The sequence below is a fragment of the Propithecus coquereli genome, unplaced genomic scaffold (genome assembly GCF_000956105.1).
Source record: "Propithecus coquereli isolate 6110/MARCELLA unplaced genomic scaffold, Pcoq_1.0 Scaffold104, whole genome shotgun sequence".
NCBI classification, from domain to species: Eukaryota; Metazoa; Chordata; class Mammalia; order Primates; family Indriidae; genus Propithecus; species Propithecus coquereli.
Genome location: NW_012134303.1, coordinates 6,454,537 through 6,469,610, shown reverse-complemented (window position 1 = coordinate 6,469,610; position 15,074 = coordinate 6,454,537). Strand labels below are relative to the sequence as shown.

Genomic DNA, 15,074 nt, shown 5'->3' with positions numbered 1-15,074 from the left:
AAGTAGCTGGGACTACAGGCATGCACCACCATGCCTGGCTAATTAAAACAAAAAATTTTAAAGAGGAGGTGGGGTCTCGCTATATTGCCCAGGCTGGTCTTGAACTCCTGGCCTCAAGTAATCCTCCTGTCTCAGCCTCTCAAAGTACTAGGATGACAGGCACAAGCCATGGTGCCCAGCCTAGAAACTTACCTTGATGAAGAACTTAGAATAATATTTCTGGGTTGATCTGAGAGAAATAAACCTAAGTTGGTAGTTTCCCCCCACTTTGGGGTATAAAACCTAAGCCTATTTAAAGATGTCTAGTTTACATACACATATTTAAGACAAACCTCATTATTGGCATACCCTACTCTCCTAGAATTTGGCCAAACCTAAATATCATATCCATGCATTAATGTAAGCATTAATGTGCTGTTACTTAACTGACAAAATGATGTGCACATTATCAGTACACCTAGAGACCTAGAAAAAAATGCCAATCTTTCAGACCAGTTATTTCAGCTTTCTGTATCAAATCAATTATATAAACTAATAAAGACCTGAGTATTTAAATCAATTGTGCTATCAACCTATTAATAATCTTTTGTTTTTTTTTTCCTGCTCTCTGCCTGGTCCATTGTCTTTACCCTACAGGTGTACTTTATTGTCGGCTTCCAAAGATTACTAACTCTTGTCTGTATCACTAAGATTGAACTGCCTTGGCTATACTGCTACTCTTACTGCTGCTTCCATTATTGCCTTCTTCTGCAAAGTAAGGCTTTCAGAAGCCAAAGAATAACAAGAAATAAGCACCATTTTAGAAGCCTTTCCACTATGAAACTTAAGCTAAATGTGCTCACCATTATTTTGCTGCCTGTCCACTTGTTAATAACAATATACAGTGCCCTTATATTTATTCCATGGTATTTTCTTACCAATGCCAAGAAGAAAAACGCTATGGCAAAGAGAATAAAAGCTAAGCCCACTTCAGACAAACCTGGAAGTCCATATCGCTCTGTCACGCACTTCGACTCGCTAGCTGTCATAGACATCCCTGGAGCAGACACTCTGGATAAATTATTTGACCATGCTGTATCCAAATTTGGGAAGAAGGACAGCCTTGGGACCAGGGAAATCTTAAGTGAAGAAAATGAAATGCAGCCAAATGGAAAAGTTTTTAAGAAGGTAAAGCATTTTTGTGCTTTTCATTTTTTTTAAATAGGAAGGCACATTTTGTTTTATCATAAATTGAATGTATTTTAAATATGCAGGCATTCTATTATAGTGCCACGTAGCTAATTCTCAGAAGGTGCTCATAACTTCTGTATACGCACTTAAAGGCATTTTTAGAGATTACATTTTGGAGAGTATTTTAATTGCTTGTTTAAATAAATGTACTAATATTAGAGAATGTCTCACTTTAACAGTTAATTCTTGGAAATTATAAATGGATCAACTATCTCGAAGTGAACCGCAGAGTGAATAACTTTGGTAGTGGACTCACTGCACTGGGACTAAAACCAAAGAACACCATTGCCATTTTCTGTGAGACCAGGGCTGAATGGATGATTGCTGCACAGACTTGCTTTAAGTACAACTTTCCTCGTAAGTGCCTTGTGTTTTTGGAGGGGGAGAAGGGAGCTTTGTGAAAACTGTTCTGAGATGCTTCTGGTTTTTTAAGTAGGATTTTTTTTTTATCTATTTTCTGTATAAATTATATCTATAAAACATAATAATGTATGTAATAATGTGGTTAAAAGATATCCAGTAACTGCTATTAAATGTGGTAATTTCTAAGAGCTAGTATGGGAATTGGCAGCTTAATGAGTAGAGTTTAGAATTTTACTTTTCAAGTAGAAATGAATTGTACCTGAAAGATTGGGGCTTGGGGATATTTTTTGGGGGTGATAGACAAAATGATTAAAACAACAAAAATCATTGCTTTGGAAAACTCTAATTCATTGTTTCACTTTGAGACCGCTTATTTGACTTATTCCACTTTACACATGAAATAAGGTTGCGATAGTTTGAATTAGCATTATATGTTAGACAGAAGGTAAAAGGAGTATATTCTTAAGCATTTGTTTTTGCCATTGTGTGAGAAATAAAAATTGAGTCCAGAACAATGCCTTTGACACATACTAAGCACTCAGTTGTTTATTGGATGAAATGGAACCCTGTAGGTTTAGTTTAGGAATCAAGAGTTTGCATTTCAAACAAACAATAATAGATAATATGAAAATGATCCCTTATGTACCCATCACTCACTTTCAGCAATCAACAGCTCATGAAAAGTGGCTATTATTAACCATGTTGCTGTTTCTGGTTACTAGCCTAGAGCTGAATTTCTAAGTCTGTTCTAGCAGAAGTATTTTGATTCTAACTGAGTTTCAGTTTGTGTTCTTTGTCTGGTGGCTTCTACAGGAGTAGATCTCCTTGATTCTTCCAGTTAAGGTATGAAGGTCATCAATCAAATTAGACATTGCACCCACTAAAAAAGCTTCTTGAAAGGAGTAAGGACTTTATTCATAGCTGATCTTCTGACTTGAGATCCTTAAAATTTTCAAGGACGTATCCATTCTCTGGGGCTATGACCAATGAAAGGGTATGCTAGTAGGGAGCTCTAGCAGGGCCAGCTCTGACCTGAATGAACAGTTCAGCCAGGAACTGTTGGCCTTGAGCATCTTAATTGACTGATTTTTGACTAGTTGTGGCAATGTCAATATTTCTGGGTTTCTTCAAGTTTAGAAAGTTAGAGTCTTGGAAGGTTTTAAGGAAAACTTTGGGTTGCCAGGAAGTTTGAAGCAAGGTTGAAGGGTAATAGCAGAGACTATGAAATAAAATTAAATTATAAAATGTCTGTGTGTCTGTAAGTGTGCCTATCATTAAAGACTGACTTAAATAATATATCTTTCTAATAAATGTTTATCATTTAATATTTAAATGGTATTTTTATTTTTTATTATATAGTTGTGACTTTATATGCCACACTCGGCAAAGACGCAGTGGTTCATGGGCTAAATGAATCTGAGGCTGCCTATCTTATTACTAGTGTTGAACTTCTAGAAAGTAAACTAAAGGTAAATATGAAATTTTCTTTTAATTCATGATAGTGTTATCTGGTGTGACAAGAAAATGTTCAGTAAGTGAATTTTTGTTGCAGGCCCGAATTTAATAGCTGGGTTTTCTTTGTGCTCAACAGACTGCATTGTTAGATATCAATTGTGTGAAACACATCATTTATGTGGACAATAAGACTATCAATAAAGCAGAGTACCCTGAAGGATTTGAGATTCACAGCATGCAATCAGTAGAGGAGTTGGGATCCAAGCCGGAAAACTGTAAGTAAAGCAGTTAAAACAAATTTATATTTACCTACTCAAGGTTTGTTATTTCAGTAGGTTAGGAAAAGAAGTGATGTGAGTGAATACACTTAAATTCTTTGCATGGAAAAAAAAGTTTTAAAACTTTAAAAACTGTCAAAACCATGTATGATTAAGATTTTCCCTCCCTTTCTCCACAAAAAGATAACCACTATTTAAAATTTACCAAATAATTAAGATATAATCACTGGTTCAGACTTTATGGCAGTTGCTGCCAAACTTTTCTTTATTTTTTAAATAGCCCACTATAACTTTCCAATTTGGACTTCATAAAGAGAATAGATTTCAGGCTTTCCATTTAGTACACTCTTTTTTTGTGTGTGTGTGTGAGACAGGGTCTTGTTCTATCTCCCAAGCTAGAGTGCAGTGGCATCATCATAGCTCACTGCAACCTCAAACTCCTGGGCTTGAGCGATCCTCCTGCCTCGGCCTTCCAAGTAGCTGAGCCTGCAGGTGTGTGCACCACCATGCCTGGCTAATTTTTCTATTTTATGTAGAGATGGGGCCTCACTCTTGCTCAGGTCTTGAATTCCTGGCCTCAAGCAGTCCTCCCACCTCGACCTCCCAAAGTGCTAGGGTTACAGGTATAAATCACCATGCCTGGCTGGTAAACTTTTTTTTTAATGCTTAATGCTAGTGATCTTAATGATGTCTCAGAGAATGCAAACATGTTCATCAAGATTAATGCTTGGATTTATTCTACCACTAAGGTGGTAGTTTGTATTTCATTTGAAACAAGTAAATGGCACCGTGAAGCAAAATGTCAGTTGGCCATCAGGACAGAGAGTTGAGGAAATTAATAGCCCATTTGGATAGTTTTCTTCTCATGTTTAATCTGAAGGCCATAATAGTTCATAATACCATACTAGATGAAGAAAGGATTGATTTTGGCAGGAGAAAATATTGGTTGAGCCTCTATTCAGCTTCTAAATATTTTACCATTAGAGAATGACCATGTGTTTACAAAAACAGATACAGATTTTGGCTTTCTACCATGTGTCAAGAATGGCAATGAGTCTGAGATTTTACCCTACTGGCAAGTGAACAAGTGAGCCTGCGAAATTTCATGGAGACCTACAACTTCTGGCTTAGAGATGAAGGGTGTTTTTTTACTCACAACAATAGCAGTAGCCAGAGTATCATATCAGCAATTGTGACATAGGAGAGGAGGACAATATCTTTATTGTCCTGGACAGTAAGCAAGCTTGCTGTTTGCCCTGGAGAGAGACACCATCTCTGTGCAAATGTCCTTGAAAAGACAGTCCAGAACAAAGTCAGTGCCTCTGTTTACAAGATGTGCAGGAACACAACAAACCCAAGGAAATTGCCTCTCAATACCAGGTTGACCCTGCAAGCTTGGGGTAAACTTGACTAAGAGGTCCGGATTGGTAGGGATCTGTTGCCAATTCTGCTGATTCACCAGAGGGTGTTGGCACAAAACTAAGGGCATAGCAGTCCTCATAATTTTGTGTTAGCAGTAATGTGGTAGGCCATGTACCCCACTTAGTTCCACTCATCTTTATAGTAGATAGGATACATATATATTTGTGGTACTTTACCTGAGCAGACAGCTATTATTATGATGATGCTTTTTGTATATTTATTCAAAAATGGGCAGAAGCAAAATGTCACTTTGTGTGCGTAAACTGAGAAGAACTTAACATAGCTATTGCTGCTGCTTGGGTTAATCCTCAGAGGAAATACGCAGTCCCGATTTGCTTGGTTTATGAACTAATAACAGTGGATATCTTTAAGAAACATTAGAATTAGCCAACTTTAGTATAACTTTATCTTTGGTTGTTTCACTGTTATATCTTGCTGTTTGAAATTTTTATTTTGACTGATACATAAAAATATAAATAATTTTTGTAAACAAATTTTTTTAAATCTAACGATTTTGTTAAACTTTAATTGTGGTGACATATCTATGGATTCTTGGCCATTTTGGTATATTCTGGGAAGGAAAGGAAATTACTACATTAGCATGATACACTGTCTTGAAAGTGGATGCCCCAGCGTGCTGTTTAAAACTTAGCACCTTAGAATTTTAGTGTTGAAGTTGCCTTAAAGATCAAGTCCAGTGGTTTCCTATCATGAGTATGTACAGGAGTCACCTGTGGAGCTTTTGTTCTATCCCAGACATGCTGAATCCAAATTTTCAGAAATGAGGTTTGTAAGGTTTTCTGGTGAGGGAGAGACCAGCGGACACAAAGTATGGCCAAACAATGTGGCTTTATTGAGCACTCCCGGGCGAGGTTCACGGTCCCGAAAGAGGGGCCACAGAAGTCGCGCGGCTTGGAAGTCTCGAGCGGGCTTATATATGTTTCAGAGTTGGGGAATGGGGGTTTTTTTGGCGCGAAGAGTTTTGGTGTGAAAAGTGGGGAGTTCTTTGTTGCAGTTTTAGGGCGGGTATTGAGAAGTAGGAGGGGCTGGTGGTATGTGTGGGCTCCAGGGCCCAAAACTTCTCTTATTTGGGTGAACATCCGGGTGTGGTTATTCTTTAACTCAGCTAGGCCTGGCAGTTATTTTTGGCGGGTCTTGTGGGCTTCTCTTTTTTTCTTTAGGGAGGGGAGGTTGCCCGCCGCCAGCCTTACAAGGTTCAGAAATAGTATTTTGTTTAAACTCTTCAGGTGATTCTGATGCCCACCCGTGGTTAAGAACTACAATCTAGTCTTACCGTCTCATTTTAGAGATGAGAAAACTGAGGCCTATGGAGCTTACACACAATACTCTACCCTTTTGATTCTTCAAATCCCCGGAAATCTTTCCACAACATTGCTCTGTATACAGCACTGTGGAGAGGCATGAGCAGATGGCTATTAGGCTAAATATCCAGAAAATGGGCCAAATTGAGTTTGAAATTCTCATTGCAGTGAACCAAAATTTGATAACTGTTTTTGTTTTGATGATTTAAAGCAAGTACTCTCTATTATTGATAGTTTATCACTATGCAAAATTGAAATATCTTATCATTGTTTAGTAACTTAAACTTTGAACTGAAGAAAATGTACTTTTTCATTCATTTAGTGAGTGTCCCTCCGAGTAGACCAATGCCTTCAGACATGGCCATTGTCATGTATACCAGTGGTTCTACTGGCCGGCCTAAGGGAGTGATGATGCATCATAGCAATTTGATAGCTGGAATGACAGGCCAATGTGAAAGAATACCTGGACTGGGGTAAGAGAATTATTCTGCTTTCTGCCTGGATGAGAGCTCATATTCAGCATTCTCTAAATTCAATCTATATTTAAAATGATAAAGTTATTGATGTTTCTGATTTCAAATGCCTTTTCAAGAATGATTAAAATGTCTCTCTTATTTTGTTTTAGACCAAAGGACACATATATTGGCTACTTGCCTTTGGCTCATGTGCTAGAATTGACAGCAGAGATTTCTTGCTTTACCTATGGCTGTAGGATTGGATATTCTTCTCCACTTACACTGTCTGACCAGGTGAAAAACTTTTCAGTACATTGGCATGATCATATTAAGTTACATTGTTTGGCTGAGAACATATTATTAAAACCTGAGATTTTAATTCAGTTAAAGCTTTCTCCTTGACTTCAAAAACAGCTTCCATGAGTAATATGTATCAGTAGTAAACAACCCTGTGGATTAGTTAGCATTGCTTTATCTATATATTTAAAATTATTTTGAAATGAATAATTACTTTCATCTTGTCTTTATTTACTAGATTTTTACTCTTGAGAGCTAAGATAGAGAATATAAATACACTGAACCTTTTTGACAAACTAGCCATGAGCATTGATGGGTCTTTTGGGGGAGGAGATACGGTAAGGTTTGGGCCCAGTTTTCCTCTGAGTTTTCTCTAGAGCTGTACTGTCCAATACAGTAGCCACTAGCCACATATTTAAATAGAATTGAATTAAAATTAAATTGAGAAAAAATTTGGTTTCTCATTTGCTGTAGCCACATTTTAAATTCTCAGTAGCTACGTGTGACCAATGGCTACTATATTGAACAACATAGATACAGAATGATTTCCATCCTCATGGAAAGGTCTGTTGGACACACTGCAGCATCTCCAAAGACAGCCCTCAGCTTACTATACTAAGTCAGGGTTCTTCCTTCTCTGTGGTTCATAGCAGAAAGCCCAACAATGGGTGGGGCTAATTCATGTATTTTAAGCCCATTTGAAATCACACATCTAATACCTATTGTCCACAGTTCTGTTTTACTTCTTTCGAATAGTTGCTATAGAAAAGCCTCAACCTGGCATAGGGAACAAACAAACAAAGCCACTAAGGAAGCCATGGGCTTCAGGATACTGAAAGATAAAGTGAGTACAGGTAGGAATGACTTGACTCTATGTGTGCCTCTGCTCCTCCCATTACGGGAGGCCTGGCATTTATTTTTCAGACCCCCAGGCAATGCTGTCTCTTGTTTGGGAGTCTTCATGGAGCATGTTGGTAAGAAGATGTGTCCTTGGTGCTCACAGTTAGAAATTGTAATATTTTTTTTTTGTAGAAACACCATTTTAGGAAGAGGTTAGGTAGATTATGTAGTATTAAGACAAACAAGTTAAATAGATTTTTGGGGGGACTTATTTGAGATTCCAATCACCTGTTTTGTTTTGTTTTGATGTATGACTTAAAGTGTACAAGTTTTAAGTGTACTGTTTGATTAAGTTTAATATACACATACACATATAGACCTCTGTGATCATCACCATCTAGACCAAGAAAAAAAAGGATGTTTCAGCACTCCAGAATGTTTCTATGTCCCCTCATAGTCATTACCGACCCACAAGGATAATCCAATCTCCTTTTTTTTTTTCCTTTTTGTGACAGAGTCTCATTCTGTCACCCTGGGTAGAGGGCAGGTAGAGTGCAGTGGCATCATCATAGCTCACTACAACCTAACCTCAAACTCTGGAGCTCAAGCGATCCTCATGCCTCAGCCTCCTGAGTAGCTGGGACTACAGGTGCACACCACAATGCCCAGCTGATTTTTCGATTCTTAGTAGAGATGGGGTCTTGCTCTTGCCAAGGCTGGTCTCGAACTCCTGAGCTCAAGTGATCCTCTCACCTCGGATTTCCAGAGTGCTAGGATTACAGGCGTGAGCCACTGCACATGGCCCTAATCTCCTTTTAAAGTGGCTTTTCCTAGGAGAAAGTGTTCTGTTCCAGACAATTCCTGACTTTGTACCTTAAGGAACACAACCTCTTTGTAAGATGGGACTAACACAATCTCCTCTATTTAATTGAATGTACCACTCAACTAAAAGTTCATACTTAAAATCTGCTAGAATAGTGATGGAGAGAATAAACAAATTATCAAATAAACTAATAAACAGAACTTGATCTAGTAAAGTCAGAATAGACCTATGAATAAGACTGAAGCTTAAACTGTAAAAAAAATTTTAGAGAAATTTGTGGTGATTATGTTTTGAGACATTGTAGTGGGGTCTTTTATATTCAGAGGCATCATCAAAATGTGAAGAACATTTCAGTAAGCTTTTGAGTATGATTTTTTTTTCTCTTTGGGGAAATTCAGAAGCTGGGGACTAGCAACTCATTTTTTTCCATTGCTTTTCTGAGAACAATAGCCTCAGTGTGGAGAAGGAGGGACAGTTGGAGTCTGTTGCTGGTCTGACTTAATTCTTGCTGTCTCTCAGGCCAAGCCAGTATATTAGAAGCCTATTAAATAAAATTCACACCTACTTTTTAAATGAACTTTACTGTGAAGACTCTCAATTTTACTAGGAATCTAAAAGTTGGGAATCTTCCTCACATAGCACCATCAGAAAAACACAGGAGACCAGAAGCACCACATTTGAAGCCAGCTGATGATAGCTATATTGTGATAACTGGGGTTACTGGGATCATAGAAAGACAAAAGAACTGATAATATTATTAGGAATAATAAAACAAGGAAAAGGACTCCTTACCCTGGAACTTCTCTCCATAGCAAAAATTGGTCAGTAGCATGCAGAGGGAAGCCTAACCTGAAGGATATGAGAGCCCACATTCTCTCTACAGAGCAGCCCGCCTGTGCATGGTGTGTGTGTGTAGGTTTCCACCTGCAAATGTGTACGCACTTGCGCATACATAAAAAAAGGAGTTACTTTATCTCCTTTTGTCGGTATTAAAGAAAAGTAGGACAAAAGCAATTCAGTTCTACCAGCAGAACCTTCACTATGTCCAAGCTGGTAGTTCTTGTGGATCACACTGCTTTTTAAGAGCTGGTGTTCTTCTTCCCTGTATTAACTAACCATGGCTAATACATGACACACCTAAACTTACAGACTAATGAACTATATTATAGCAGATTTTTATTTTTAACCTACCTTTTTCAGTGGGTGACTTTATTAATTTTCTACTTATTGATCTGATATTTGAAATCTCAAATAGTATTTATGTGAAAGAAAGATAAAAGGAATATGTACACAGTTATGTATATAGGTGCATATCCCCACTTGATCCTTGGCAGTGTCCTCTGTATCCTACCAAGCAGAATATTATCAAATTACGATTTCTGTATGATGTCAATTGATGTTCATGGTAGTAACTTGAGATGTGGTTTTGCCTATTGATTAAAGAAAAGTTAAAATTACCTTTAATTTTGTTTTAATGTTAAGTCTGTCTTAATCGAGGCTTTTTTTAAAAGAAGTAGTAGCAGTCTGTGCTATATTTGATACGTTATTGATAAGAATGTTTGACTCATCGAAATATCCCATTCTCTTGTCACCGTGGATCAGAGTTTCTCCTCTAAGGAATGCTGCAATGTGCTAGAAGCAATAATCTACAGGATAAAACACTAAAGCACTTACACTTCAGACTTATAGGTTGTGATAGTTGTTAACAGGTAACTCACAGAGCAATGGAAGATCAGATTCCATGTGTAACGTCTGTCTTTGTTATTAATACTTGAATTATAACAATTTTTGCTAAGGTAGGTTTTCCTGATTGTATTTCCTTTTTCTTTAATGTAGTCCAGCAAAATTAAAAAGGGAAGCAAAGGAGACTGTACTGCACTGAAGCCTACACTCATGGCTGCTGTTCCGGTGAGTACAGAATATGAATGTCAACAGAAGAGGATTGTTTATGTCATTTATTTCTCGCACTTGGACTTTTAATATGTGTGTATATCTTAAAATAATTTTACTTTGTTGAAGTCATGGCAAATGTGTTCCTTAAAATCTTAGATACTGTACTGGGAAAGATGAAATGACAAGCTTCTGAAATGTCTACCTCTTTGTGTTTGCTGACACTCGAAAATTAGGCGATAAAAATGACCTACTTCAGATTACCTAGTGTGAGAATTGGTCATAATATTTTAAGGTGGAATATACTCTAAAGATCGTCTTGTTTAATCTCTTAATTTAAAAAATGAGGAAACCCTAGGCCATCCTACAGAGCTGAAGCAGCACGTCCAAGGCTATGAAGCTGGTTAGTGACAGAGATGAGTCTAGGATCTGAGCCTCCCAACCCTCTTATAGTGACAAAGAAAAACTGAAAATTTGAGAGAGCTCCCAAAAGAAAAAAGTTTAATTTTAGATATTCAAAATCCTTATGTGAAATACTGACTGCCTTGTACAAAAAAACAAGATATTACATTTTATAGCCTTGTAATGATGAATTTTGAAACATTTAACACAATGATTTCACATTTGTATAATCAAAGACGTTCTAGCACTTTGATGTTTCAGAAACTCCAGGAAAACTGTGTCACTATTGCCTGTATTATGATCAGATTTAAAAATCTTATCACAATATCTGCCACAGAATTACTTTGCCTATGGAGAGTCTGAGCTTAGGTAATAAAGTGTTCAGTCCAAGTTTTTTTAAGAATGACAGATGGAAGATACTTTATGATCTTTTTAGCTTCTAGTTACATACTTACCAAGTAACCAAAGTAGTAGACTAGGTCAGAGCAGCCTTTGCCTTTTTATTTAGAGGTGTAGAATTCAGCAAATTTTCCAACTAAAAGGAGAGGCTTCTCACTAAAGCCATAATAAAATGATCTTTGTAAATAAGGTATATTCAACTAAAGACTCTAGCCATTCTTTTCAGATTATTGAATATTTTGTTTACTTTTTAGGAAATCATGGATAGAATTTATAAGAATGTTATGAGCAAAGTCCAAGAGATGAATTATATTCAGAAAACTCTGTTCAAGATAGGGTATGATTACAAATTGGAACAGATCAAAAAGGGATATGATGCACCTCTTTGCAATCTGTAAGTACATTTCATAGCCTCTGTGGTTTGAACCTTTACATTTTTTGTGTTTGTAAATCTGGAAGATGAATAGGTAAATGGTTAGTTAATTTAGTTTGAATATCACCACCATGATCATAAGGTTGAATTTCTCTGTTATTCTAAGTCTTATTGCTTATATAGCAAGAAGAGGACTCTGAACTCTGACCTTGGTGATTTAACAAATTTTAATAAGTAAATATTTAAGATTAAATTATAAAATTTAGTCTCATGAAGAAAAACTAGAATAGGCTTTTATTATAAAATTTGGTCTCATAAAAGAAACCTAGAACAGACCTTTCAATTTTAAGACACTTGAGTTTAAAACGTATTATTTTTAACTAAAAAAAAGTGATCTTCAAGATTTATCCTGCATGAAGTTTTCTGACTTATTGTATTCATAAAATACTGTAGTAAGTATATGAAAATTACAACACTTTTAAATGTGGTGCTGAGGGATGGGGAAGGGAGATAAGATAGATGACTAAATGTTCCAAAGATAATTGAAATTTTTTTCCTCTGACATCATCATTTTCTTTAATTTACTGTGTGTGAGAGAAGTTTCCTGATACTGCACTTCTTTTTGCATTTTTATTCTTCTGGCATTTTTTTCAAGGTGTTATTAGTTGTTGCTTTGTTAACCTCTCATTATCACCATGATTCTGACATTTGGATATTCAGCCAAAGTTGAGAAATTTTTCCCAGAGCTTACAGATTAGTGTGTCACTGAGAAAAACATATGCATGCATTAAAATCATTTATCTCCTCTTTTGTCAAGGTTACTGTTTAAAAAGGTGAAGGCTCTGCTGGGAGGGAATGTCCGCATGATGCTGTCTGGCGGGGCCCCACTGTCTCCTCAGACACACCGATTCATGAATGTCTGCTTCTGCTGCCCAATCGGCCAGGGTTATGGACTGACAGAATCGTGCGGTGCTGGGACGGTTACTGAAGGTGAGCACTGGCAATGTGGTAAATATTCTGTATTAGCCACTACTAATAAAATCCATTTGTATTACCTTCGGATATTACTTAATACCTCTTAAGTAATATCAGATTCATTGGAAACCTACGTAGTTTTAGTTTTATGAACTCTTAGTTAAGAGTACCATGTATACTCTTTATTTTTAAGCCTTGTTAAATACTTACACCACATTGTCAGTCTTGAAAATTCTGTTATCCTGGTGCTTTAATCTTCTTTCTCTAAAGATCACTTCTTTGGAGAACGGTAGACAGCCTACAGAATGGGAGAAAATATTTGTTCTCTACACAGCTGATAAAGGGCTGATAACCAGAATCTATCTAGAACTGAAAAAAATCAACAAGAAAAAATCAAACAACCCGATCAACAAATGGGCAAAGGAAATGAACAGAAACTTTTCAAAAGAAGACAGAATAATGGCCAGGAAACATATAAAAAAGTACTCAACATCTCTAATCATTAGAGAAATGCAAATCAAAACCACAATGAGATAATCACCTAACCCCAGTGAGATTGGCCTCTATCAAAAAATCCCCAAACAACAAATGCTGGCGAGGATGTGGAGAGACAGGAACACTCTCACACTGCTGGTGGGACTGCAAATTAGTGCAACCTCTGTGGAAAAGAATTTGGAGATTCCTCAAAGAGCTAAAAATAGAAATACCATTCTATCCAGCAATAGCACTATTAGGCATCTACCCAAAAGAGCAAAAAACATTTTATGATAAAGACATCTGTACCCGAATGTTTATGGCAGCACCATTCACTGTTGCAAGGATGTGGAAACAACCCAAGTACCCATCAATTCATGAATGTTTTATTAAAATTTGGTATACGTATACAATGGAATATTAATCATAAGAAACGACAGTGATCTAGCACCTCTTATACTTTCCTGGATTAAACTTAAGCCCATTATCCCAAGTGAGGCACCACAAGATCGGAAGAATGGGCTCCACTTGTACTCGCCATCAAATTGGTACTAACTGATGAACACTAGGGTGCTCACATGGCAGAAATACTCTCCAGGGATTAAGGGGATAGGGGCGTAAACCCGCAACTAAAGGACATGGGGAGCATTGTAGGGGAGAAGGGCATGCCCCTAACCCTTCCTTGGGTGAGGGAAAGACATAAAGTGTAACCTTAATGTTTGTACCCTCATAATACCCTGAAATAAAAAAAAAATTAAGTATTACTTTTATGCTCCGTCTCGAATCTATATTCCTGTCCTGACTTCTTTGTCTTCTTTTCTGTGATTTTCAGCACCCTAAAACAGGATTTCTCAACCTTGGCACTATTGAGATTTTGAACCAGAGAAATCTTTGTTGTTGAGGGCTCTCCTATGTGTTGTAGGATGTTTAGCAACAGATACTTGTAGTAACCCCCTTGTTATAGTAATCCAGCTGTGACCATGAAACATATCCCCACACATTGCCAAATATCCCCTGGGGGGCAAAATCACTCTGAGTTGAGAAACACTGCGGTATAGGAATTGTTTTTTGTTTTTGTTTTTTTTTTTTTTGGATGATCTTGTTTTCGTTTTAAACTCATTGTGTCCAGTTTCAATGCTATTATTCTAAACTGTCTCTCCATTGCCAAATCATGTTTGTGTCAATGGTATCACCGTCCTTAAAGTCATTCAGGGTATCAGCTTTGAAGCCCTCTGATTTTTTCTTTTTTTTTTTTTATTGTGGAAAAGAGGTTTATCTTTTTTCCAAAAATTGCCCCAAAGTGAGGCAAAGCTCTAGCGGATGCGGGCGTGTTGTGTAGGCATGAGCAGTACTGCCCTCACTACTCATTCATGGGACAGTAGCGCTACCCCAAGACAAGGATGGTTTATTTTTTAATATCTTTCACTGCCACCAGATCGTCCCATTGCTTAATTAGGTTGCTCCTTCCCCTCCATGCCACCTTTGTCCTCCAACCTTTTTAAAAATTTTTAAAATTTATTTTTAATTGTTATGGGTACACAATAGTTATTTAACTTTATAAGGTACATGTGGTGTTTTGATACAGGTGTACGATGTGAATTAATGTACTCGGGGTAATTGGGGTATCTATCACCTTAGGCATTTATCATTTCTTTGTGTTAGGAACATTCCAATTCCACTCTTTTAGTTATTTTAAAGTATATCCTCTGACCTTTTATTACTCCACACTGCTCTGAGCTAACAGCCTTTCTTTCAATGGCTCTGTCTGCCCATATTATATCACTTCTAATTCATCCTATACCCTCCTGTTAGACACATCTTTCTCACCCGCTGCTTGATAGCTGGTGTAGAAAATCGAAGCATGCCTTTACCCAGCTTTCAAGACATTTTTAATCTGGCACCATCATACATATTTGTCATTATTTTTCATTCTTCCCCACTTATACACACACTTGGCTCTTATCTCCAGACAAGCCAGTCTTCTCACTCTCATACAGGCATTTTTGGTCTCACCTCTCTGTATTTTCTGTTCCCTTCTCTTGGATGCCCTTTTTGCTAATTGGTCGCAGCCATTTT

The 15,074-nt window shown here is 37.1% G+C and overlaps 1 protein-coding gene across 4 annotated transcripts in view; it reads left to right on the top strand.

Annotated features, from left to right (window-relative positions):
- The window catches only part of ACSL4 (acyl-CoA synthetase long-chain family member 4), a 91,175-nt gene that overhangs the window by 55,322 nt on the left and 20,779 nt on the right, over positions 1–15,074 (top strand). For 2 of the 4 annotated variants that reach the window (XM_012645329.1, XM_012645337.1), the window contains exons 3-11: positions 637–1,167; positions 1,410–1,587; positions 2,953–3,062; positions 3,185–3,323; positions 6,393–6,543; positions 6,696–6,819; positions 10,322–10,393; positions 11,431–11,570; positions 12,367–12,539. In XM_012645329.1, coding sequence (XP_012500783.1) covers positions 817–1,167; positions 1,410–1,587; positions 2,953–3,062; positions 3,185–3,323; positions 6,393–6,543; positions 6,696–6,819; positions 10,322–10,393; positions 11,431–11,570; positions 12,367–12,539 — 1,438 coding nt within the window. In that variant the 5' untranslated portion in view covers positions 637–816. The remainder of the gene's footprint in view (positions 1–636; positions 1,168–1,409; positions 1,588–2,952; positions 3,063–3,184; positions 3,324–6,392; positions 6,544–6,695; positions 6,820–10,321; positions 10,394–11,430; positions 11,571–12,366; positions 12,540–15,074) is intronic. The other 2 variants (XM_012645348.1, XM_012645342.1) reach the window with 2 other exon arrangements.